Source organism: Eptesicus fuscus, chromosome 2 (genome assembly GCF_027574615.1).
Source record: "Eptesicus fuscus isolate TK198812 chromosome 2, DD_ASM_mEF_20220401, whole genome shotgun sequence".
Classification (NCBI taxonomy): domain Eukaryota; kingdom Metazoa; phylum Chordata; class Mammalia; order Chiroptera; family Vespertilionidae; genus Eptesicus; species Eptesicus fuscus.
Window position 1 is genome coordinate 38,126,815 of NC_072474.1, and position 26,880 is coordinate 38,153,694.

General features: G+C 45.1%; 1 protein-coding gene across 2 annotated transcripts in view; it reads left to right on the plus strand.

Moving 5' to 3' along the window:
* The window catches only part of LARP4B (La ribonucleoprotein 4B), a 111,977-nt gene extending 87,590 nt beyond the window's left edge, over positions 1-24,387 (plus strand). For both annotated transcript variants that reach the window (XM_054726554.1, XM_054726553.1), the window contains 5 exons: positions 5,446-5,491; positions 11,797-11,958; positions 19,365-19,489; positions 19,572-19,671; positions 21,016-24,387. In XM_054726554.1, the coding sequence (XP_054582529.1) occupies positions 5,446-5,491; positions 11,797-11,958; positions 19,365-19,489; positions 19,572-19,671; positions 21,016-21,288 (706 nt within the window). In that variant the 3' untranslated portion in view covers positions 21,289-24,387. The remainder of the gene's footprint in view (positions 1-5,445; positions 5,492-11,796; positions 11,959-19,364; positions 19,490-19,571; positions 19,672-21,015) is intronic.
* Positions 24,388-26,880: the final 2,493 nt, after the last annotated feature.

Sequence of the window (26,880 nt, forward strand, 5' to 3'; positions counted from 1 at the left end):
TCACAGAAAATTAAATTGAAGGCTCTAACCATCAAAGGTTTTATATAGTTAGAGGGGTTACTTTTAAAAAATATATATTTTTTTATTGATTTCATAGAGGAAGGGGAAGATAGAAACATCAATGATGAGAGAATCATTAATTTGCTGCCTCCTGCAGGCCTCCCACTGAGGAACTAGTTTGTTCTCTCAGTGGTTTATTCAATACAGGATATCTGGAAGGAAACCCCCTCTTACAGATAACTAGCTGAACATGCCTAAGGTGTTTTGTTTTGTTCTGTTTTTTTAAACCGAAGGCTCCTGAGTTTGATTCCAGTCAAGGCCAAGGCTGTATCCACTGAGCCAAACCAGCTAGGGCCAGAGGGGTTACTTTTAGAGCAGAGACCAACTGGTCACATCTTTGTTTTAATATAAACTATGGATAGAATGGAACCATATAAGGTTACCGTCATTATTTGTGGAGATGTTCAAGCAGAGTAGATACCAGACTCCACAATATGTGAGCCTCTAGTCTCCTCCCATTCCTGCCCATTCAGAGGACCCACATTTTCTGTTCCAGTATTGCTCCTTTTCCAGCCAACAGGATCACACAATAGACAGGTAATGAGTTGTATAGCCAGGCAGTCAAGAGTTTAAATTTCATTAGTACTAAGTTTATTTGCCTGTTGTTCACATTTAGGGGTGATTTCCATCCCTGGGTGTTCAGTCAGGTAACGTTGGTCCCGCAATGTCTGTGGTTATTATCTGGATCGTTACCGCATCCTAACAGTGGACTATGTCCACTCTCTTTTCTCCTTTCCTTTGATGCAGCTTGCAGCTGCTTGCTGTCTTACCTTCTGCCATTTGCACTCCATTAGAGAGAGGAGATTAAAAAGATGGAAGTGAGTCCTGGGCGTTGTTCAGTCACTGCTCTCTTGCCCGAGACTGACAGATTGAAGCTGGCTTTATCCAGTTTGTTCTCTTGGTGGTTTATTTGATACAAGATGTCAGGAAGGAAACCCCATCTTACAGATAACTAGCTCAACTTACCTAAGGTGGTTTTTTTTAAAACTACTTTGAATACTTTAGGTGAACATATTTCTAAGTGTTTCATACAGCATGTACAGTGCAGCATTTGACATGCAAAGACTCCAGTGACATTGGTTCCTTTTTTCTTGACTCAACAGGTGCTTCCAGTGCAGGTTCAGGGTGTGAGGGACCAGAGGCAGTCCATTGTATTCATGGTGGTTAAGTCGTATGGCTAGGCCTTGGAGGGGTTGTAGGATAAGAGTTAGAATGGCTTGAAGACAGCACGCTGCAGGAGAACTGTCGTGGGACTGCATATCTTCAAGAAATTTGATATAAAATTAGTTCAACAGGTATTGGAGGGCTGAAAGGCAAAGAGGGACACTGAAGAAATACAGACTTCAGGAAGCAGCTGCTACCCATAGGGCAAGGGGACATTGGGTGTGTTTGGACTTACCAGACTGAGAGGCTTGGAGCAGGACTTGTGGAGCTGAGGCCAGACCTTAATGAGGGGCCTATCATGTTGCTAGAGGGACAACGTAAAAAAAATGCCACCAGGTAGACAGGTTCCCAGCTCCTCTCCTTCTCTGTCTACCTGTAATGCTTGCTGTTGAGAAAAGTTCCTGGCAATGGAAAGACAGGGCCCGAGGAACACCTGCCCCGGGTCACACACAAGGTTAAAGGTACCTGAAGCTGAGAAGATCTGGTTGACCAGCACTATCCAACTGTGGCCGGCCACACAGATATGTATAATCCTCCCACAGCATTGGAATTTCCAAACTACAGCAGTGATGAGTTAATGCCTTTGCCCAACAATTAGAGACTCCCACACAAATCCTCTGTACCCTGAGGACTGTGACTACCACTAGCAAGACATCAGGAGAGAGGAGTTGAGCTGGTGTGCAGCATTACACATGACGCACAAGGAAAAGCCAGTCAGGAAGCCCTGGCTATACTGATAGGTGGCTCATTCCTCTTCCTCAACATTTCCTTTGTCTCTAGACAAGGCTTCCGGTACTCAGTGCTTCAGCTGGAGGGTGATGCTGTAGTTCCTGAGCCACGATGGCTGTGTCCCCCATTAGCACTATCCTTTTTCTGGTTTTTGTTTTGTTTTCCATTAACTTCATGTGTTGGGCTTAAGGAGCTGTGCAAGGCATCCCAAGGAACCCCCTTGGACCACACATGGTTCTCCAACCCCCTTTGTAGCAGCAGCCTGCAGAGTAGTCACCCAGTCAGGTGCAGTGGCAGGAGGAATCCCAGCTGAGCAGACACTGACTGTTATGTCACCGGTGAGAGCATTCTGCTCTGTTGATCAAGACAGCCAAACCACCAGAATTCAAAGTTGTGGGCACAGGAAGTAGAAATTGTGCTGGTAGAATATTGGCTGTGCTCCGTGGTGGTTGGACCTATGTGCTGCCATGGCCCAAGCTTGGTCATATGCAAAGCATATGATGCTCTCCTTAGTTAGCGACATCCTCTGAGGGTGCTGCAGGCCCCTAGTCTTGCAGCTGAGTGTTCACTTAACCAGCCTGCTCCCCATAGTGGGGCACACACCACTTCTGTTGCTGTGAGATGGGCCTCTGGGTCTGACCAGCACTGCATGGACACTATTAGGTGAAAGTGGCATCTCCTTAGGTTCACTGAGTGGTGCTGATGGGGCGGTGGCAGGCAGAAATGCTGCCTCCTCCAGGATGGGACAGAGCTGGCACCATTCTAAGGTGATGATAAACAGGCTAGCCTCGGCACCGGGATCCCAAGTGTGACTATTTTGCACCTGGGGTGACCAGGAAGAGGCTGGCTGGTCACCACTTTTCTCCTAGCTGTCAGAGGTCTCTGCTAAAGTGGATAATTTCAACATAGATGCCTTCACAGTTCCTTCCATAAGACTGCCAAGGTCTTCTGTCACCAGACTTTGAGTCTTGGACTTTGTGGGTCTAGCACACAGCCAGATCCTTAGCTCCTCTGCTCGAGAACCAATAAACATCTGTATTTTCAGACATTTCTGTAACCAGACACTGGATAACAAATATGTTTCTTGAAGTTCTGCCCTCCGGAGTGATCTCCCTGCACCCTAGCTTTCGGAGGCACTCCTGAGGCGATCTGACACTGCATGGCCATAAGTAATCCAGGTCTGGAACTCCTCCCCCTTTGTCCCTTTGCTGAGGGACTCCCCACAAGGGAGTGATGCACAGAACTGGAGCCCTGGTTCTGATGTGCTGCTTCTGCTGCTGGTGGGTGCTAGTGCTTGTGCTTATCTCCATGGCTTCGTGCCCCATCATGATGGGCGGCTCAAGTCCATGGTCACGGCTGTCTACAGTCAGGCTTTATTTTCTTTTAAATACATTTTTATTGACTTCAGAGAGGAAGGGAGAGGGAGAGAGAGAGAGAGAAATATCAATGATGAGAGAGAATCAGTGATCAGTTGCTTCCTGCACGCCCCCTGCTGGTGATGAAGCCTGAAACCTGGGCATGTGCCCTGACTGGGAATTGAACTGTGGCCTCCTGGTTCATAGGTCAATGCTCAACTACCGAGCCACACCAGCCAGGCTACAGTCAGGCATTTAGGCTCTACTAGGAGCCAGTTGCATTTTGATGATAAATCCAATACATTTTATCATCATCCTCACAATTCACCTGTGTAGTTCAGTGTCAGATTTTACACATCCTGTCATCCAACTGAATGGATGTTCAAGATAGATAGAACAAAAATTTGACATAGCCACTAGGAATATTCTTTTAATATTTTTATTTTCCTATCTAGACATCATTTTTAGTCCTTTACTATACAGTTTTTGTTTCTTTTGCTTACACTTCTTAAGGTTGGGATTTTGAATCAGAAGTCATTGTAAAAGAATACAAAATCATTAAGATTAAATATGTGTGCTCTACATGTGCCCAATGAAAAATGTTCCAAATGGGAATCATCAGAGAGATGCAAATTAAAACTACAGTGAGCCCTGGCCATTGTGGCTCAGATGGTTGAGCGTTGTCTTGTGCACCAAAAGGTCACCGGTTCAGTTTCTGAGTGGGGCACGTGCCGGGGTTGAGGACTCACTCCCTAATATGGGGCATGCAGGAGGCAGTCGATTAATGTTCTGCTCTTGCATCAATGTTCCTCTCTTTCTTACTCTCTATCTTTTTCTCTCCCTTTCTTTCTAAAATCAAATTTTTAAAAATTTATTTTTAAATAAAAAAACTTACAATAAGGTATCACCTCATACCTTACCAGAATGGCTACCATCAATAAATCAACAAACAAGTGCTGGTGAGGATGTGAAGAGAAGGGAACCCTAATGCACTGTTGGTGGGAATGCAGACTGATGCAGCCACTGTGGAAAACAGTATGGCGTTTTCTCAAAAAATTAAAAATGGCCCTGACTGGTTTGGCTCAGTGGATAGAGCGTCAGGCTGTGGACTGAAAGGTCCCGGGTTCGATTCCGGTCGAGGGCATGTACCTTGGTTGCAGGCTCGATCCCCAGTAGGGGTCGTGCAGGAGGCAGCTGATTGATGTTTCTTTCTCATCGATGTTTCTAACTCTATCCCTCTCCCTTCCTCTCTGTAAAAAGTCAATAAAAAAATATATATATATATTTTTTCTAATATATTTTACCGACTTTCTACAGAGAGGAAGAGAGAGGGACAGAGAGTCAGAAACATCGATGAGAGAGAAACATCGATCAGCTGCCTCTTGCACACCCCCTACTGGGGATGTGCCCGCAACCAAGGTGCATGCCCTTGACCGGAATCGAACCTGGGACCCTTGAGTCCGCAGGCCAACGCTCCATCCACTGAGCCAAACCGGTTTCGGCAAAAAAATATATTTTTAAAAAAATTAAAAATGGAACTGCCATTTGGCCTAGCAATCACACTTTTGAGACTATATCCTAAGAATCCCAAAACACCAATCAAAAAGAATATATTCACACCTATGTTTATAGCAGGGTTATTTATAATAGCCAAGATCTGGAAACAGTGCAAGTGCCCATTAGTAGATGAGTGGTACATTTAGACAATGGAATAGTATGTGGCTATTAAAATAAAGGAACTCTTAACTCCTTGCAACAGCATGGATGGACCTGGAGATTATTGAGCTAAGCAAAATAAGCCAGTCAGAAAGACAACATATAATCTCACTAATATGTGGCATTTAATGAACAAAACAAACTGATGAACAAAATAGAAACAAAGGCATGGATACATGGAACAAACTGACAAATGTCAGAGGGGAGGGAGGTGGGAGGTATTAGATAAAAGAAGGTGAAGAGATTAGCCAAAGAACATACATTCATAGTCCATAGATACAGACAACAGTGACGAAGGCCAAGGGAGAGGGGGATGCAGGTGGGCAACGTGGAGTGGGGAATGGGGGACATGTGTAATAGTGTCAACAATAAAAAAAAGCTCCAAGTGGGAAAAAATTAACTGTTTTGCTTTTCTCTCTAGGAAAAATTCCTTTGGTTACCGGAAGAAAAAGGAGGAGAAGTTTACAGTGAGTACATCAAGCTTGTGTTATTTTTGCAAGACATTTAAATCTAATTTATATTAAACAAGCATGAAATGTAATTACAGTTACATTAAGAATAATGTTAAGACGTAATAAGGAGCATTTTAAAAGAAGTTTTCTTTTTATGTGATATCCATGAAGTGATAGCTGATATTTTTGATGCTTTAATGGGGAGAAGGTGGTGGCTAGTTTTCTGAGATAGTACATGGTGCACATATGTATTGTGCAGTGGGTATAGCCAGAACATATTATGCACATGATGTAGTCTATCTGCTGGTATCCACATGAGTCTTTGCGTGTGGTTAACTATACTATCTAATAAAAGAGAAACATGCAAATTGGCTGTACCTCCGCTACGCCCACCAGCCAATCAGAGTGACTATGCAAATTAACCCAACCAAGATGGTGGCGGCCACAGAGCAGCTGGAGAGAGCAGGAGGCTTGGGTTGCCCCCGGCCATGGAGGAAGCCAAGCTTCCCGCCCACCCTGGCTGGCCCTGGCCTCTGCTCAACGCTACAAAGTTTCAGTTATAGAAGATGAATAAATCCCAGATACCTCCTTTCAGCTGGCCCTGGCCTCCACTCAAGGAGGGGCTGGGAGCCTAGGTTGCCCTACCAGCCGACCCTGGCCTCCGCTCAAGGCTACAAAGTTTCAATTATAGATAAACTAGAGCCCCGTGCACGAAATTTCTGCATGGGGGTATGTGTCCCTCAGCCCAGCCTGCACCCTCTCCAATCTGGGGCTCCTCAAGGGATGTCTGACTGCCCGTTTAGGCCCGATCCTATCTGGGCAGTTGGACATCCCTCTCACAATCCAGGACTGCTGGCTTCCAACTGCTTGCCTTCCTGATTGTCCCTAACCGCTTCTGCCTGCCAGCCTGATCAGCCCCTAACCACTCCCCTGCCAGCCTGATTGATGCCTAACTGCCCTCCCCTGCAGGTCTGGTCACCCCTAACTGCTCTCCCCTGCAGTCCTGGGTCCCCCCCAACTGCCCTTCCCTGCAGGCCCGGTCGCTCCCAACTTCCCTCCTCTGCCGGCCTGGTCATCCCCAACTGCCCTCCCTTGCAGGCCTGGTCCCTCCCAACTGCCCTCCCCTGCTGGCCTGATCGCCCACAACTGCCCTTCCTTGCAGACCTGGTCCCTCCCAACTGCCCTCCCCTGCTGGCCATCTTGTTGTAGCCATCTTTGACCACATGGGGGCAGCCATCTTGTGTGTTGGAATGATGGTCAATTTGCATATTACTCTTTTATTAGATAGGATAGAGGCCTGGTGCATGGGTTGGGGCCAACTGGTTTGCCCTGAAGGGTGTCCCGGATCAGGGTGGGGGTTCCCTTGGGACGTGGCGTGGCCTGATCGAGGGGCCTGTAGTGGTTTGCAGGCCGGGCACGCCCCCCAGTGACCCAAGCAGAGGCCCCAGTATCGGGTTTATTTATCTTCTATAATTGAAACTTTGTGGCCTTGAGCGGAGCCAAGCCTCCTGCTCACTCTGTGGCCGCAGTCATTTTTGTTGGGATTTACTTATCTTCTATAATTGAAACTTTGTAGCGGAGGCCAAGGCAGGCCAGGGCTGCGGGAGCTTGGCTTCTTCCATCGCCGGGGGCAACTCAAGCCTCCTGCTCTCTCCAGCTCCGTGGCTGCCGCCATTTTTGTTGGGATTTATTTAGCTTCTATAATTGAAACTTTGTAGCCTTGAGTGTAGGCCTGGGCCGGCCAGGGCAGCAGGGAAGCTTAGCTTCCTCCATTGCCGGGGAAACCCAAGCCTCCTGCTTGCTGCAGCTCCGTGGCCGCAGCCATCTTGGTTGGGTTAATTTGCATACTCGCTCCTGATTGGCTGGTGGGCTTGTGGGTGTAGCGGAGGTATGGTCAATTTGCATATTATGCTTTTATTAGATAGGATAAATCCCAGATACCTGCTTCCAGCCGGCCCTGGCCTCCACTCAAGGAGGCACTGGGAAAAAAAAGAAGTAAAAGAATGAAAGGAAGGGCTGGGAGCTTGGGTCACCGAGGGCCGTGGCCAGGCTGCAAACAGCCATCACCCCTCACCCAGGCTGGCCAGGCACCCCAGCGGGACCCCCCACCCTGAAGGGGGTGTGGCCAGCCTGAAAATGTCCCTCAGCCCCTCACCCAGGCTGGCCAGGCACCCCAGTGGGACCCCCCATCCTGATCCGGGACACCCTTCAGGGCAAACCAATGGGCCCCCACCCGTGCACCAGGCCTCTGTCTATACTAATAAAAGGGTAATATGCTAATTAGACTGGGAGACCTTCCAGGAGACCTTCCGGTCATTCTTCTGGACAAAGCCATGGTGGCGGGGCCGAGGTAGAGGCGGTTAGAGGCCAAGAGGGGAGGGCAGTTGTGGGTCATCAGGCTGGTGGGGGGCGGGGCCATTGGGGGTAAGCAGACCAGCAGGGGGGCCAGTTGTGGGCAAGCAGTCCGTCAGTGGGGGTCAGTTGGAGGTGATCAGGACTGCGGGGGGGGGGGGGAGTTTGGAGTGAGCAGGCCAGCAGGGGGGCAGTTGGGGGTGAGCAGGCCAGTGGGGAGGGAAGGTAGGGGCAAGTCGGCCAGCAGGGGTGGCAGTTGGGGGTGAGCACACTGGCACAGGGGGCAGTTGGGGGAGAGCACACTGGTACGAGTGGCAGTTGGGGGTGATCAGGCTGGTGGGGGGCGGCATTTGGGGACGAGCAGGCCGGCAAGCGGTTAGGAGCCAGCAGTCCTAGATTGCGAGAGGGATGTCCAACTGCCGGTTTAGGCCCGATCCCTGTAAACCGGCAGTAGGACATCCTTCGAGGGGTCCCAGATTGGAGAGGGTGCAGGCCGGGCTGAGAACCACCCGCCCTTGCATGAATTTCATGCACCAGGCCACTAGTATATTATAATTTAAAGTAACTGGACTTGTACAATTTGGCAAACAGAATAAACTTTTCCCACGTAGAAAATACTTCACCCATCTTTTTCCTTCAAAACACTATGCAGAAAGCATTATTGCCCCTGCTGTAACTTATGGTGGTGGGTTTATGTGAGTGATGGGCATGTGAGACGGGGTCCTATCTTCTTGGGTGATGACAGTTCAGCCTATGCGTAGTTCTCTACTGAGCTTTGTCGAGTGCTAATATAGTGTGTTTCCACACACGTCGTGGAGAATATTCTGGCAGTTTGCAGGAAGACGTGAGGGAAGGAACAGTGTTTCCTGGGCTTGCAGGTGTAGAATAAACTCCACACTTGGCAAAGATAGGAAAATTATTGGTCCAGTCCCCTGAGTCATCAAGTATGTACTTTCCCATTACAGAAGATGTGTTTTCTTTGGAACTTAGAAAGTGCAAATTAGTCATAATTTCCATAATTCTATGTTATAGCTGATTTAGTCTATTTTTTAGTGAACCCTTTGGCGAGGCAATTTATATCAGCTGATTTCAGTTGGAATTAATGATTCCTGTAATGCAGGGGTGGGAAATATATAAGGCCCTCGAAGTCATTTGGCCTGGCACTGCCAAGGCATTAGGGGTGAGTTAATAAAATGTTTGACCAAATATAGCAGACTAATTTTTAAGTTTATCATGTTGTATGGCCTTCGAATTCTATATAATAAAAGGGTAATATGCAAATCAACCGAATGTTGGAAACAACCGATTGCTTTAATGTTCACTGACCACCAGGGGGGCAGACACTCAACACAGGAGCTGTCCGCAGGCCCTGATTGCCTGGTTGGGACCTGCCGGGCAACCTCTTGGTCCCTTCCCCTGCACGGCAGGCTCTGTCGCCATCATGAAACGGGGATGGGTTGCGGTGGATGCTGGTGGCACCAGGCCAAGGCCCCTGCCCTGCTGGTCGCCCCACACAGGGCAACCCATGGCGGGGGACAGGGCCGGCAAGCGGATGGGAATGGCCAACCTCTTGGTTCGTACCCCTGCTGGCAGGTTTCGATTGCCCAATGGTGAACGGGGAACCAAGGGTGGGGGGGCTGACTGTCGGCAGCCAGGGAAGATGTCCCTGATCACAGGCCAGGTCTAGGGACCGTACCTGTGCATGAATTTTGTGCGCCAGGCCTCTAGTGATGTTATAAATATCCAAATGGCACTTGGCAGAAAAAGGTTCCCCACCCCTGCTGTAATGTTTACACTAGCAAGACTAGCATCTGAATCTCTTCAGAGTCTAGTTATCTTACATGAGTTACTCCCATTGCTCACTCACTGTATCACCTAAAAAGGTGTAATTTTCTTTCGTTGCCATTTCATGAATGAGGAACAGTTTGCAGGAAGACGTGTTCCATGTTCCTCATTCACATGTTCATACTTGGGAACCACTTAGAAGCCCAGGTACGTAACACAGTTATACTTATTAAAGAGATTGCACCTGTTGTTGCACAGTCTGATGATTTCAGAAATCTAGAAACTTAACATACAGGTGAGCATTGGCCCGACCAAACCCATAGGACTAGGGCAGCATTCATACCTTGCCTAAAGCCCATCAGATGCTAAAAAATGTTAGACACTTACCTTCAAGAGCAAATCTCATCAGTAGGTCCTGTCATTGTGTACCTCTTGTGTCTGGGCAGTTGTTGCCTGCCTCTTTTGTCCCGAAAAATCGAGATGTAGTAAATTTTTGTGAAGTCTTTCTCCTTAGAAAGGCTTATCTTCTGAAAACACGAAGATCTATAAAATAAAACCTGAAAATTGCTTTTAGATCATGGTGTCTATGCATAGCCTTCTAGATTTATTGAATTACAGAGACCATCATGGCTCCTGTTAATTAGTGCAAGTTCTACTCCGAGGGCTCATGACTGAGCAGAGTGAGGCTCTACTCAGTGCCTGCACTGTAATGAAGGAGAGTGGCTGGCAGGCTGCCCAGTGGAGGCATGGGATTGCTGCCACCTCATATCCATGTCATCCTTAACCTGCTCTCACTTGAGTTCTAACAGACTTTCTCCAGATTCTGATTCTGGAGGGAATGATCTTCCTGTTAGTATAAGTTTCTGGGGAGTATCAGCCCTTTGAAGTTAAGTGAGCCCCATGAGAGCAATGCATCCACTCAAAGTGGCTAACATTCAACAAAAATACCACCTAAGTAGAAACTTCATTTCCTTTCTGTTCCTTTTTGCCTTCAGCCAAGGACTTGAACACCTACAAAATTACTTCTAGCTTATTAAAACAGGTTGATTGTAGTTTTTCAATAAAATTATATCACTGCCTTTTTCCTGAGAGCTTGGGTTGATGATTTACACTTGGATATTATTCTGCTGAATTTACTTCCTTGAAGTCAGGAATGTGATAATCTCTTAATACCATATTTTTACTTAGGGATTTAAAAATACAGTGTTTCTATAAGTTTATTTTCAGACTAGAGGCCTGGTGGAAATTCGTGCACTTGGGTGGGCGGGGAGTCCCTCAGCCCGGCCTGCATCCTCTTACAGTTTGGGAGCTGTTAGTCCGACATCCTTAGTGCTGCTGCGGAGATGGGAGAGGCTCCCGTCACCGCCACTGTGCTCGCCAGGTGTGAGCCTGGCTTCTGGCTGAGTGGTGCTCCCCCTTTGGGAGCGCACTGACCACCAGGGGGCAGCTCCTGCGTTGAGTTTCTTCCCCCTGGTGGCCAGTGCGCATCATAGCAACTAGTCGTTCCACTGTTCGGTCAATTAGCATATTACCCTTTTATTATGTAGGATAACTGAACCCCCCTTATTTTATTTATTTATTTATTTATTTTTTGTTAAACCGTTTTTTACTCTAATGGAAATCTTTCATACATAAGTTGTAGATAGTTGGAAGAGTGGTCTTTTTGTTTTGGGGTCTTTTGTTTTTTTACTATCCTTTATGACCTAAATTACACACTATTTCATAATAACACAAAATTTGTCTGGAGATGAACAGGTTAATGTCTAGACTCAGGCTACTCTGATTTTTGACAGTGGGGCCCACTTGTTCCACAGCGTCTTCCTTGTTCATAGCTATCACTTTGCAGCTTACCTGTGTCTTGCACGGTCTGTGTTGGCCCACTGTACCAGGGACCAAAGGGTCTTGGTCATAGAGAGAAGCAGCTCTGCACAGCAGTTGCCTTTGAGGGCTCAGCTTTATAGCTATGCTCTCGATGATGGAAATTGCCTTCTAAGTGACTTGACCTACTAAGTGACCTTTGATTAGGTGACAAAGTGTTGTTGTGGTCAGATTATGTTTGTGTTTTCAGACAGATGTGGAAATCAGAAGATTAGAGAACAGATTATTGCCTTACTTATTCTGGTGTGTTTCTTAGCACTGTACTGTCTACACTTGTGCGACTTTGTGGTGTTGTTCTCTTTCAGAGGAGTCAGACCCAATCTCCAACGCCACCAAAACCTCCATCCCCGAGCTTTGAATTGGGGCTGTCTAACTTTCCCCCACTGCCTGGGGCAGCAGGCCACTTGAAGACTGAGGACTTGTTTGAAAACAGGCTGTCTAGCTTGCTGCTAGGATCAAAGGAAAGGGTAAGATACATGTCACAAGCTTAATTGTTGCTAGCATTTACTAAGCATTGATTTCCTAACAGGCACTGGGCTGAGCTCTTTACACACAATTTTTTTCACAGACAGAGGAGGTCCAGAGAGGGTAAAGGGTTTTCAGAGGCCACACAAATTTTGAATGGTAGAGTCAAAGCTGAACCCAGGACTGGAACCTGCCTCTTAGTTCCCAGTCTGCCAAGGTTCAAGGGAGAAACTTGTGCCATGGTGTGCAGTTTAGATGCTTTCTCTCACCCACAAACTCAGATTGCATTTTTATTATTGCTATTCAGGACCTGCCTTTATTTACCAGTCAGAAGAATAAAACAGAAAAACCTGGATTATACCAGAAGTAATATAATTTTTAGTAAACTACACAAATAACAAGAAGCCTGAAATAACTTTAATACTTGTGGCTTTTGATGAGCTCTGTAGGCTCCACACAGGCTGCTTTCAGTCTATGTGATTACGATCCCAGGAATCAGCTTGCACTACTGAAGTCACACGAAATTCTTTTCCAGCACTCCTTCTGGGATCTGCTATAGTTAATGAGGTACAGAGAGATTTGTGCTGCTGCCAGGAGTAATCCCCCTATGTACTTTTCCAATGGAAACCCATTCCATATCACTCCCAGATGTCAGGCATCAGAACACCCTGCCCCCTCCCCAACCCCCCTCCCCTGCCCCGGATTGGAGGCCGCATCTAGACTAAATGCAACCTTGAAGCCCGTCAGTCACCAAGCTGAGGCTTACATGGGATTTATAGCCAGTTTTCAGTCCTCTTTATGCTGGTATGTGATTACTGCTCCTGTTTTTAACCTTCAAGGTTATAATATCAATCACATATTAAACTTGGCATGTCTTGTGCATTATTCTAAACTTTTAAAAAATGTATGTTTTTATTGATTTTTGGATAGAGAGGAAGAGAGAGAGAGAGATAGAAACATTGATGAAAGAGGCACATGAACAGCTGCCTCCTGCATGCCCCCTACTAGGGATCGAGCCCACAACCTGGGCATGTGCCCTGACCGGGAATCGAGCCCGGGACCTCTTGGTCCATGGGACAGTGCTCAGTCCACTGTGCCACACTATCCAGATGCATTATTCTAAACTTTTAAATAGTAATTTCTGAGTTCTAAGTGCCTCATAGATCGAAGTGCATTTTAAAGATTGTGGTCTAGCCCTAACTGGTTTGGCTCAGTGGATAGAGCGTCGGCCTATGGACTCAAGTGTCCCAGGTTTGATTCCCGTCAAGGGCATGTACCTTGGTTGCGGGCACATCCCCAGTGTGGGGTGTGTAGGAAGCAGCTGATCGATGTTTCTAACTCTCTCCCCTCTCCCTTCCTCTCTGTAAAAAATCAATAAAATATATTAAAAAATAAATAAAGATTGTGGTCTAGTTTCAGACTGACTTTATTCCCCCCAGTGGTGGACAGAGCAAGCTGGCCTATCAATTATTACTTCTTTTTAAAAATATATATATTTTATTGATTTTTTGCAGAGAGGAAGGGAGAGGGATAGAGAGTTAGAAACACCGATGAGAAACATCGATCAGCTGCCTCCTGCCCACTCCCTACTGGGTATGTGCCTGCAACCAAGGTACATGCACTTGACCGGAATCAAACCTTGGACCCTTGAGTCTGCAGGCCGATGCTCTATCCACTGAGCCAAACTGGTTAGGGCAATTATTACTTCTTATATTTACGTTTCTATGTAAGATTTCTTTGGAAGAAAGAATTGCTACTTTAAAAAAGTCAGAGCCTGATTCCATGACCAGGTGAGAGCCTCCATCCCTGCTTCTTTTGGGAGCACCTACAATAGTTTTTTCTATCTCTGTGACACTTGAGATTCAGAGCTGGTGGGGAGGGGACTTAGCAACTGTGCAGGAGCTTGGGGAAGGCCTCACATTTGAGGTGCTGGTCACATTCTGACTCCTTACATTCCAGCGTGTCATGATCAAAAGATCCTTGGTAACAGATTTTCCAAAAGAGGAGGTATTTCCCTTTCCCACATTTCCACCAACCTTGAATACAAAGTAATAAAAGATGATGGTTCTCAGGGAGGCTGCACGTGTCTACTCACCCCTGCTGCTGGGGACAAAGGGGTATAGATGTTGCTGTTCTATTCATCTCCCTCAGCACTTTTCTGTTTAGTTTACTTCTGAACCTTTTGTCTACTTTGAAAAGTACAATTTTAGGAAATGTCTTTTTACACTTAATCGCCCTTCCAAATATTTATTTACTCTCCTGCCTTTATTAATTGCACATCATGAAGAAGACAGCATGTATGAGCTGTCACTGTGTACAGGGGTGGGGTGGGTGTCAATGGTTGGAGATCTGGTATCAGGCTTTGCCTTATGACCATGGATGATTAATTTAAAAGTTCTGAGTTCAGTTTATTCCCCTGTTAATTGAGAAAGTTAACACATCACTCCCTGGGATTGTTTTTGTGTTATTTTATTTTTATTTTTAAATTTTTTATTTTTTTTCCTTATTTTTTAAATCTTTATTGTTGAGAGTATTATAGATGTCCCTCTTCTTTCCCACCATTGCCCCCCCCCCCACCTGTTCCTGCCCTGTCCCAGGCCTTCACCACCCTATTGTCTGTGTCCATAGGTAATGTATATATGCATATAAGATCTTTGGTTAATCTCTTCCTGCCTTCCCTCCCCCCTTCCCTCTGAGAATTCATCAGTCTGTTCCATGTTTCCATGCCTCTGATTCTATTTTTCTCACAAGTTTATTTTGTTCATTGGGTTTCTTGTTCATTTATTTTGGTTTTTCGATTCAGTTGTTGATAGATAAGTATTTATTGCCATTTTATTCATATTTTTGATCTTCTTCTTCTTCTTAAAGAATACTCTGCAACATTTCATGTAGTACTGGTTTGGTGGCGATGAACTCCTTTAGCTTTTTCTTGTCTGTGAAGCTCTTTATCTGGCCTTCAATTCTAAATGATAGCTTTGCTGGGTAGAATAATTTTGGTTATATGTCCTTGCTATTCATCACTTTGAATATTTCTTGCCACTCCCTTCTGGCCTGCATAGTTTCTGTTGAGAAATCACCTGACAGTCCTATGGATGCTTCTTTGTAGGTAACTAACTGCATTTCTCTTGCTACTTTTAAGATTCTCTCTTTGTGTTTAACCCTTGTCATTTTAATTATGATTTGTCTTGGTATGGGTTTCTTTGGGTTCCTCTTGTTTGGGACTCTATGCACTTCCTGGGCTTATAAAATTATTTCTTTCACCGAAACCGGTTTGGCTCAGTGGATAGAGCGTCAGCCTGCGGACTCAAGGGTCCCAGGTTCGATTCCAGTCAAGGGCATGTACCTTGGTTGCGGGCACATCCCCAGTAGGGGGTGTGCAAGAGGCAGCTGATCAATGTTTCTCTCTCATCGATGTTTCTAACTCTCTATCCCTCTCTTTTCTTCTCTGTAAAAAAATCAATAAAATAAAATTTTAAAAAAGTACAAAAAAAAAATTTGTTTCTTTCACCAGGTAGAGGAAGTTTGTTTTTTGTTTTTTTTTTAATTTCTTTATTGATTAAGGTATCACATATTTGTCCTCATCCCCCCATTCCCATCCCACACCCCTCCCCACGCATGCCCCCACCCCCCTGTTGTCCTTAACCACTGGTTAGGCTCATATGTATGCACACAAGTCCTTTGGTTGATCTCTCCCCTTTACCCCTACCCTCCCTCTGAGGCCCGACAGTCTGATCCATGCCTCCTTGTTTCTGGGTCTGTTCTTGTTCATCAGTCTATGTTGTTCATTATTTCCCCTAGATGAGTGAGATCATGTGCTAATAGAAATACACTTATAAGAACCGAAAATGAGAAAAGCAATAATGGTTATGCTGACAAGCAAATGAGTCAGTCTGTAGTGAGTTTCTTTCTGGGCCAGCAGTTCTTTTGAGACCCAACTTCAATGTCAAACAGTTCTTATGTGTACATGTCAGCAATGACATTTCAGTTCTGGATGGTGGACAAATGGTGGTAATGCAGGTCCGACTCTCTCTGGTTTGGTCCTGGGCAACCTGCAGTGACACACAGCTACTAACTGCTAGTATGGCAAGGCGATGTCGGCGTCTTCCATCTCTGGACTGCTTCTCTTCTGTCTTCATGGCTGGAGTAGTCGTGTCGATTTCTCTCTGTTGCTGAAATCCACATGGTCTCGGATTTGTTTTCTGAAAATATACAATCATATTCTCGACCAAAAGTTAATAAAGGAATATTTTCTATAAATTTGACTTGGGATCCTATTTCATTTTTGCCCAAATGATTTTCCTCTGTCTTGTTTTGACACCTTGTGTGTTTTTCATGGGTGTCTTGCTTTTAGCCTTACAATTTTCTAAAGTATTAATTTTCTAGATGTAATTTACTTACAGGATATTTTTCCTTACATGATATTCTTCTACTATCCCCCCCTTTCTTGATTTAAATATTAGGAGGCTTTTGAAAATTTTATAATGTAGTCTTGATGGCTTTTAAATTTTAATTTTTTGCACTATAATATTACTGTTTTAGGTTCATTACATGGTGCGCAATTTTATCATGAGATGAACTACCAATAAAATTTTTAGTTAACACTTTAGGAACACCTTTTTGTCCAGTACAATTAATTTTTCTAGCATATTCACTTGTTTCAACTAGCCAATTTAAATTTGCCTGAAAACTTGACTACTATTTTACTGTCAAATTTAATACTCTAACAACAATCTTATTTTACCCTGTAAATATCAGTGGAAAGGATTATTTGCCTTCTTGAGTAGGTCCTGAGCATTCCTGGTGGTAGGCTAGATTTAGATATCATAAACCCACTTCCCCACACCATGGGTACAAGACAACTCAAACAATTCTTGTTGGAGTGAGAGGGCAGCTGCTGTCGGCCAAGTCTCTGTCGGTCACCTGGGTCCTGATCTGAGCTGGGCATGGGAAGCACGAAGCAGCCATGGGGGCAGGAGACCTCCCTCAGAAGGGGCTAGGGTTCAGGCCCCTGCAATGTTGGGGGGGTGAGGTTCTGTGCCCCACCTCTGTTGACCCCCAAATTCTCTCCTGATGGCCCCTCTGCGACTGTGCCTGTCTTAGGTTGTTCCTCCCCTGAGGAATCTTACCCGTCTCTGGCTAACCAGCCATCTTCCGGGACCAAGCAGGGTGATGTGAGGTTCAGTTTTGTCTCCTTGGTAGCCTATGCCCCCGTGGCCTCCATGCCCAGCACCTGCCTTGGGATCCCCTCTCCTGCTGGCGGGGCCCCAGCACTGATCACATATCTTGGGGAACCCGGGTTTCTTCTCCAGGGAGGGCTCAGTTCGCCCCACTGAGTGAGAGACAGATCCATGGCACCAGTCATCACGAGACTTCAACCTCGACATGAACAGAGAGCTCATGCAACAGCTGTGAGCAATTGAATTGTGAGAAGAGGGTCCCTCTTGGCCTAAAGGGTAAGAGGGACCAATATAGAATGGTCAGGTGCCTACTAGAGGAAGTTTTCTGTCATTATTTCTTCAAATAGGTTTTCAGTATTTTGCTCTCTCTCTTCTTCTTCTGGCAACCCCATAATGCAAATGTTGCTATGCTTGAAGTTGTCCCAGAGACTATCTTCATATTTTTGGATTCTTTTTTCTTTTCTAATTGGATGTTTTTGGTTCCTCATATTTCAAATCGTTGATTTGATTCTCGGAATCTTGACTGTTTAATCCCTGTAAATTATTTTTTATTTTAGTGTGTACTTAATTTCTGACTGGTCCTTTTTCATGTCTTTGACGTTCTCATAAGGTCCTTGAAAGTCTCACTAAGTCCTTTGAAGCTCTAAGTAGATCTTTGAGTAACATTATAACTGTGGTTTTGAACTCTGAATCTAGTAGTTTGCTTTCTTCCATTTCTTTCATTTGTGATCTGTTTCTTTGTATCTCCATTTTGGCTGCTTCCCTGTATTTGTTTCTGTGTATTAGGTAGAGCTGCTATGTCTCCTAGAATTGGTGGAGTGGCCTTATATAGTGGGTGTCCTGTAGGGCCCAGTAGCTCAGCCTCCCCAGTCACCTGAGCTGAGCACTCTAGGTGCGCCTTTGTGTGGGCTGTGTGCACAGTCTTGAAGTTGAGCCTTAATTGCTTTTGGCATCACTGGGAGGAATTGACCTCCAGGCCAATTGGCTGTGAGGACCAGCTGCAACTACAGTGGGAGAGCTGCTGTGCAGGAGGAACCCCTATGAAGCAAGTCTGCCCCTTGAGTGTTTTGCTTGTGGGTGTGTAGAGTTGTAATCTGGTGTGTTCTGAAGCTTTCCACCAGGTGCACTGGCTCTGGGGCTATCTCACAGGAGCTACAGATCTGCAGATGGCTGCTAATTGTATTGGGTTTAGAAGTGCCAAGGCAAGGCCCAGCTTTGAAGTAAGTCAGGCTGATGCTAGTGCTGGGTCTTGGGCCTTCTATTGATACTTCGAGGTATGCTGACACCAGCTGCAGCTTGTTTGAGGGATTTTATGAAAGTCTGAAGCCTGAGCCAGGACAGGCCATTCATATGGAAAAGCAGCTGCAAACAAGTTTGGGTGGGGCTGCAAATTGAATGGGACGGGGTCTCAGGGAATCACCAGGGTGGAGTGAACATTGTGAGCTAGGCTGATGGAGACTCAGGTATGGCTGCCAGTCAGCTCTGTGATAGGGGAGGTCCCAGCACAGAAACAGTGACCCCTGTGAACACCCTTGTCTGGGAGAAAGCTGCCCCCAGTTCCTGCCCCGATGCCAGATAATCCAGTTCTCCCCATATGTGTCTGGATTCCCAAAGCTGACTGATGCTGGAGTTCAGAGTCTGAGTAAGTTCATGTGCTGGACCTGTGTGTCCAGCAGCCTCCATGTCCCACAGCCACAATCCCAGTTGATTTTTACAGCCGAAAGTTAGGGGGACTTCTCTTCCCAGCTCTGGAAACCTGGACTGGAGGTCTGGTTTGGGGCTGGGACCCCTTGCTCCTTATGGGCAGCCTCCACAGGCCCTCCCGATTACATAAACCTCACACTTGGGTGTCACCTGCACGGTCCTCCTTTCCTCCCCTCCTACCAGTCTCAATGTGCTTGCTTCTTTACTTCTCTAGTTGTAGGACTTCCTTTCATCCAGATTTCAGGTGGTTCTGAATGAATGATGGTGTAGGAGATGAATAGGTGTTTTTGATATTTGTTCATTTGGGAAAACAAGCTGGCAGATAAAACAAGCTAGGAGGACAGATTTGGTTTCTGTTTCCTTTTCTGACTGCCCACCCCACATGACAGTACCTACCTGGTGCCACAGGAATGAGGGTGGGCAGCTGTCTGAGTCAGTTGGGCCGGTACCCGTTGGTGTGTTGTAGATGAGAGATGTGACCCATGCTTCTCTACCTGACTGTAAACTCTAACTCCAATGGTTTTCAGAGCCTCAGCGCAGATGCAGGCACGAGCACTCTTCCCACAGCAACCTGCAGAGAGCCCTCAGGGCCAGTCCCCTGCACCTTGTCCGTGGCCCATGAACGAACCCCTTCCCCCACCCACCTGCCCGAGTAAGTATAATCCTGCTGCCTCCTCCTTACCCACTGGGATTGCTGTTATGTGTGACTCACGTGTTGGGTGCTCTTTTCACAGGGACCCCAAGGTGGTGGAGAAGCCGAGGGAAGCCCCGAGTGCAGACAGACTTACTTCCACCACCGCCAGTAAATCGGTGCAGGTGAACGGCACCACCACGGTAGGTGCCAGGGGCACGGGGCCGGAGGAAAGCAGCTCCTTCTCAGATCAGCTCATTGTCAGCAGTCTAATTTGGTGGGCTTTTCCTGCTGTGTGCGGTGTGCTTCCTGTGCAGGATACCTTGGATATGTGCTAATTGCTTATATCTTGTCACCACTGCCCTGGGCTCTCTAGTGTCAGTTGAGGGGGCTTGTCCTTTTGAGTAGTCTCAAAACTCCAGCTCCTGTTCCCCATAGGATACATGCTCCGTCTGAGTGTGGCTGTTGCTCACGGGTACTGAGAACACAGAGGCACCTCGCCCTGCCCATCACGCCCAGCCCACCCCCTCCTTTCCTTCCCTTCCCTCCGGGTGGATCCAGCATATTCTGTTCTGTTTTGTGTTTCCTCAGTTTGGTCTTAGTGAGCTTTGTCATTTAGATTAAGGAGTTAAAACCCTTACTGTCCACTATTTTGACTCTTTAAAGAAAAGACTTTTTTTAGATTAAAATTATTTTCAAGTTAACAAATGATTTATTTAACAAATAATTTTAACTGTTCTTTGGTTACTTAGCCTTAATGCTTCCACTTACGTGAAAACCTGCTAACTTTTTTTCCAAGTTTTTAACTCTTCTTTCCTAAACCCACACCACCAGTCTTCTATAGTTAGAAATGAATGCAAAAAATTTTAAAGACAATTCTGACGTTCATTTGTAAGCTGGACTATTTATAGGAAGCAAGGGCAGAGAAAGCTGTGCTGTTCATGTCTTCTTGGGGCACCTGGTTTTCTTAGGCCTCCTTTGAGGCCTCATGTGGCTCAAGAATCCTTCAAGTTGGAAGGAGTTCAGTCAGCACTTTACACATCAATGCCTTTCCTAGTTTTGCCTATTTTTACAAGATATTTCTAGAGTTTCTTAGTGGAAAAGTTGTGCTGCAGGGGAAACTACATTTTTAAAATTTATGGCATCTTTAAAAATAAAAATATTTTTGAATGTGGGAATTGGTTACAGTTGAAAACATTTTTTGTTTTTTTGTTTTTTAATCCTCACCTAAGGATGTTTTTTTCATTGACTTTCAGAGGGAGGGTGGGGGAGAGAGAAACATTGATATAAGAGAGACATACTGATTGGTTGCCACCCCAACTGGGGCTAGAGATCAAACCCGAAACCCAGGTATGTGACTCGGACTGGGAATTGAGCCTGTGGCCCATCAGTCCACAGGCTGATGCTCTAATCACTGAGTAACACCGACCAGCGCAAAAAAAAAAAAAAGTTTTTTACCTTGGAAGAACAGTATTTCACCTGTTGCCCCTGGAGATGAGATGTCATGTTCTGCATGTAATTAATCCCAGAGCTGTGTCTTTTCCCAGGAACTGCGAAAACCCAGCTACGCCGAGATTTGCCAGAGGACAAGTAGAGAGCCTTCGTCCTCCCCATTGCCACCCCCAAAAGAACAAAAGCCAAACACTGTTGGTTGTGGGAAGGAAGAAAAGAAGCTGGTGGAGCGAGAGCTCCCTGCCCCCAAGTCCAACCAAGGACTACCCAGTGACCAGAGAAGGCCACCATGCCGCCGGCCCTCACCCCCGCCTGCAGGGAAGCATTCACACAGAGAACAGAGCTCCCCTCCCAGGTCCCCTCAGTGAGCGCCGAGGTCAGGGAGGGCTGTGAGGAGCTGAGGTCGCCACAACTAAGCACTGTCCCACTCGGTACCGAGAATGAGCCGCTGGTTAGGAGCTTGCAGTGTAGACAAGGCCCATGAGATGCCTGCAAGTTATTTTTCTTCTCAGTCAGATGTTCCCCCCTCTTGAAAAAATCTATTTTTCAGGATTTAATTAATATAAACCTTATTTTAGGTTGGTGCTTAATTGGAGGTGATGCATAAGTCTGATTTTTTTCAGGATAGAAAATGCATTTATCCTAACAAATTGATATTTTTTATTAAGCCTCCATGTGGCTATGAATGCAAGCTATAAATAGTGAGTTTTTCTAAATTAAGCGGAACTGTGCTACTTTATTTTTTAAAATAACTGGTTAGCAAGTACATATCTCTAAGGATGTCAGACCAACAGGCAAACGGGCGAAGCTGAGGACGGTGGGTGTAGCCTAGAGGAGGGATGGGTCAGAGGGTACCACACACTGACCTGGGCCGTGGACTCATTCAGAATCCTAACAAGTGATCCTAGCTTTTTGTAAAAAGTACAGTCCATTTTTTATCTACTGGGCAGAATGAATCTGCAGAGAACCCCTGAGAGCCTAAAACCTTGAGTTTCGATGCACTGCAAGCAAGTAACCAGCTCCTCACTCCAGTCTCAGTGGCTAATATGTAAGATAAATTCAAAGCACATTGTGAATAGAACTTAAATGAAAACATAAACTTGGTTGCCCACTGACATGTTACCAGGACATTGTACCCTGGTGGTGGTTTGTTCCCATGAGCTGGCGGGAGGGCTGGAAGCCCACAGGGCTCCCAGGTCTCCCACACGTTAGCCAGCTTCCATGGGCGTCTCCCTGTACCTCCGCATGGGCACACGGACTGAACATTACTTAATCGTGAGAGAATGTGTTTGTGGTGCCCTGTGGTGGTGGAGGATAAGAATTCCCGCTCTCTTTACCTCCAAGATGAGGGTCTCACTGATTCCCTTCTGGAAGTGCTGCACTCTGAACCCGCATGCACTAAAGCTAGCAGTTTATAATAAAGTTAAATATAAATTATTTTCTTTTAAAATGCCTAAATTTTTTCTTTAAGTATTCTAAGCAGCAGGCGGTAAACTAAGAGTCTTTCCTGCTAAATGTAACCATACAAGTTTATTCCACAAAATGTTATTTAACAAGACTGAGGGTTTTTGTTTTTTTTTAAAGTTATTTCCATCCAATATTTAAAGACTTGAATTTTATTTAAACTTGAAAATGACTTTGCCTTAACTTTTGTATAAGACAGCGTAGAGTTCCTGGAGACCGGCCCCTGGGTTGGCGTGAGTGGATTGCAGTTACTCAGTGATGTGGGATCTACTGGCGCTAGTTTTACTGAGTAAACGTACTGGAGTACGAGAACTAGCCGTCATGTTTGTAATATACCTTGAAGATCTTACACAGTTGATCTTTTTTCAGATTGTTGAAAAATTCTGTAAATGCAAATAGTCGATACTGTATTAAATATGTGCACTTGGGAGTGTGTGCTTTGCTTGTACAGTTGTAAATAATCAGAACATATTAAAAAGGTACCCTAAAGAGAAAAATCTGATAAAAATTATTGATATATTATAAATGTTGCTATTGAGCTGGATGTAGATAAACTAAATGTTGTGGTTTGAATATTATTTTAATTTGTTGAGGTTTTTCTTCCCTTTTAAACTGGTGTGTTGAGCTGATTCTGCCGCTTTGCTACTGCAGAGGGAAGTGGACAGTCTCATGAAAGCCTTTGGATGTGTCCATGCTCTTCCTAAAAGTATGTAAATATGCGTTAATCATAGTTGGTGTGAAAGGGTTTTTGAAGTGTAATGTAGAAAGCAGAAACTGGCAGTATCTTCAAGGGAAGTGAAAAATAATCTACTACTGAAAATCACAGATAGCCCAGCCTGATTACCTTGCCGGAGGAAAACACCCTCCTCAGAGCAGCCAGCATCCTTATACACCTGGAAGTACACCACAGTGCTGATACTGTGCAAATGCCTGTAAAAGGAACATGGAAATTATTTGTGGTTGCCAGATAGCTGATGAAAAAATCAGAAATAACTGACCTCTTCTGCCCAAACTAATGAGTCCCATAAAGAGCGTTGGAAAGGCAAGCTCCAAGGTTAGGAATTCTTAGTGTTGTGATCTTTGCTGGAGGAGGGAACCATGGTCATCCCCAAATGATATAATGACAAAACCTTTCTGTGAGGCAGTGCCTGCTGGTGAGTGGAGAGCTAAGCAGCTGCATGTAGGATGAAGGTGGTCACTGACCAGTCATGGCGTGGTGAGGCGTGCGCTGCAGCGACTGCTCCCACAGCCAATCTGTGGCGTCCAGAATTGAAACGTTGCTCTGATGGATTTTTATAACATCCTTTTTAATTAAGCAAAGTGATATGCCAAATAACTATATAATGTCCTAAAAACCTTCCTGATACTATCCTTTAGATTTTCTACACAGAAAAGAAAGAGTTGGCACAACAGGAAGCTGTGATGCAAATGGCTAGTAGTATATGGCTTTGTACATTTTAAAAAATGTAACTGTTTTTCCCCAGCAGTATTTTGAGGTATAGAATCAGAGATACAACGATCACAAATGACATTTTAACTTGTACAATCGTGTGATGATGATATTTTGGAAATACAGGAATCTGGCCCCATTTCTGCAGACATGAATTTCAAGTATTGTAGTTCCTTCTTAAAGAGTTAGTGTCATGATGTTTCTGATCAGGCCCTCCCCTGTAGGCTCATCACCAGCTGTCACTAGCTGTAGTCAGGAGCGCTGCAGGTTATGTTTCTCACAAGGTAAGCAGGTGAGGAGGGTGTGAGCTGTCGGTAGGAGTTACACAGAAAGCAGCAGACAATCGAAGACTGAAGGAGAGCCAACAGCTGCCAGTTCACAAAACAGGAGCTTTCTTGAGGATTTTTATTTTTGTTTTATTTTCATTAAGACTGGAATCAAGCTTATGTGTAACTATTGGTAATTTAAGTTTCCTTTTGTGTCATTCAGTGTAAAACTGTCTAATTTGAAAAAAATGTAGGTTATGAAAAATAAAGATTTAGGCACTGTTCAATTTTTCTTTTGATTTTTTTAAAAATTAAAATATTCTTTAAGAGTGTATCTTTTTAAAAATAACTTTTTCTGAATTCCCATCTGTGTACATGAGAATGAAATACAAGTTTCTTCCAACTTGGTGTTTTAATTATAAAGGCTTCTTAGCACACGTGTAAGTGATCTGTAGCATGAGGGTTCTCCAGTCGGCTTAATGTTTGAAGGTATTCAGAGCTAGCATTGAAATCAAGTATTCATGAGGAAACTGTTCATTAAGCCCAAGATTTACCACAAAAGTAAATATCCCTGTGTCAGGATCTTTTGTTTCTTGTGTTAAAGGGCCATGTCTCATGAGTTGTGTTCATAAAGTCATTCAGAGTTGATGTTGTGGTTGTGTGGTTTTCAAACTATAAGTGAGCCCCCAAAACAAAGTAATTGGTCTATGCTTAAACAGTGGTGATACCAACACTAGTAAAAGGCTGAAGGTAGATGAAAATTCTAAGTATATTATTACTTTAGTGGACAGTCGATTAGATGTTAATTGACCAATTTTCTTTCACGAATTGCCTGTTCATATCCTTTTTCATTTTTCTACTAGGTTATCTTTTTCTTATTGACTTGGTATTTTTTATCTGTTCTGGCTATTCTTTGTCTATTTATGTGTTATAAATATGTTCTCAGTCTGTACCAGTTGTCTTAACTTTATTTAGAGTATTTCTTATTTTACAGTTTTTTAATTATGTAAATGTATCAATCTTCTCCTTTAGGTTCAAGCATCTTGGTCTTGTTTATGAAATCTTTCCTCACTTCAATCTTTTTTTATATATATTTATGTCTTTAGTCCATCTGGAATTCATTGATCTGTGTGTGTGTGTATGGTCTGAGGTAAGAACCCAACTTAACCTTTCCATCATATGGAAAGTTTCTTTTTCCTGTATCACTAATTAGTTCCTTATTTCTCCACTGATGTGTAAAGCCACTCTTGTTACAGAGTTCCCACATATGCATGCATCTTTACTTGGCTCTCATTCTATGTTCTGTTTCCTTGCTGACACCATAGAGTACCATTCACCCATTATTCTCTGTTCATAAGTATTTCCTTTGTAGAACTCATCACAATGATAACAAAATGTGCTCTGTGAAGGCAGGAATTAGGCCCATCTGGATCACCATTGTGCCCCCTGTCCTTTGTACACTGTGACATAGTAGATGCTCAATAAATATTTGTCAAATTAATGAAATATTTATTGAGTATGTATTCTCCATGCACAGCACTGGCCTAGGAAATTCGGAAGAAATAGGGTGATGTGTTCATTGCTATTTCAGCATAGCCACACCAAAACTCAGTGGCTTAAAATGACAGTCATACATGGGGATTTGGCTGATGCGGGCTTGGTAAGACTGCACTTGCTCACAGGTGTGTGCCTGGGCTGCTCTGGGCCTTTCTGTGGGGGTGGAGGCTCACGTTCTGCTGTTCACCTCTGCATTTCATCTTTGGGCCAGCAGGGAGGCAGTCCTCTTGTCTATAACTGCACCTTATAGGGCAGTCTCCTGCAGGTCCATAACTCGACACTTCATGGAATGTGGGTGATTCCACAGCACCTGAAATCTGAGCCTACCTGGGGATCAGCAACAATCATGTCACTGAAGAGGAAGCTCAAGATGTCCCCAGGGACCTGTGCCCTTTCCGTCGCTCTGTCCTGCCACCTCAGGGTCAGCTTCGTCCTCAGAACAGGATGCTGCAGGAGTCATGTTAATATCTAGGGAGGAAAAGGATATTCTGTGGCATTTAGGAATTATGCCAAACCAATAGTAAATTGCCCATTTCATTGGCCAGAGTGGGGACCTGTGTCTATTCTTGAACCAGTGATTGCTTTCAGACCATTTACGTCTGGGGTAGGCCAGGGAGGGCGAGGCCCCAGACAGGTTGGGACTCACTCTGTTAGGAAAGAGGAGGCAGCCGCCAACCTGCCCACTGAAAGCAACCCCTCAGGCTCCAGGCTTGTGTATCACATTTGTGTGGTGTGGCCACCTCAATTTAGTCAATATCAGACTTTCCACATTCAAGGTAGATCCTTTGTTTCCTGCACAACACACCATCTCAGCTGGTACCAGTTACTCCACTCAACAGCTGGAGTAACCATTTCTTCCTCCCTATATCTAATCCAACACTCCTGTCACCACCTCTACCTTCATAAGACATGACACCCTGAGCCTCCCATTGTCCTACTTAGCCATCACCACCTTTTGAAAGCCTCTTAACTGGCCTCCAGTCCACTGACACCCCCAGCCCCCTTCAACCAGAGGGGTCCTCCTTAAGTGTTCCCTGACATAAACCCTATGACTGATCCCTGATGCAAAATGAAGTCCAAACAGCATAAGGCTCCAGGTCACTCGCCAGTGAGCTGCCCAATTTTGGGTCTGCCGCTGGTTGGCCCTTAATCCCTGCTCATCCCACCCAGCTGCTCCACCTCTGTTTCCCTAGCTTGGAACCCTTCTCCCTCCTCTGGCTTGA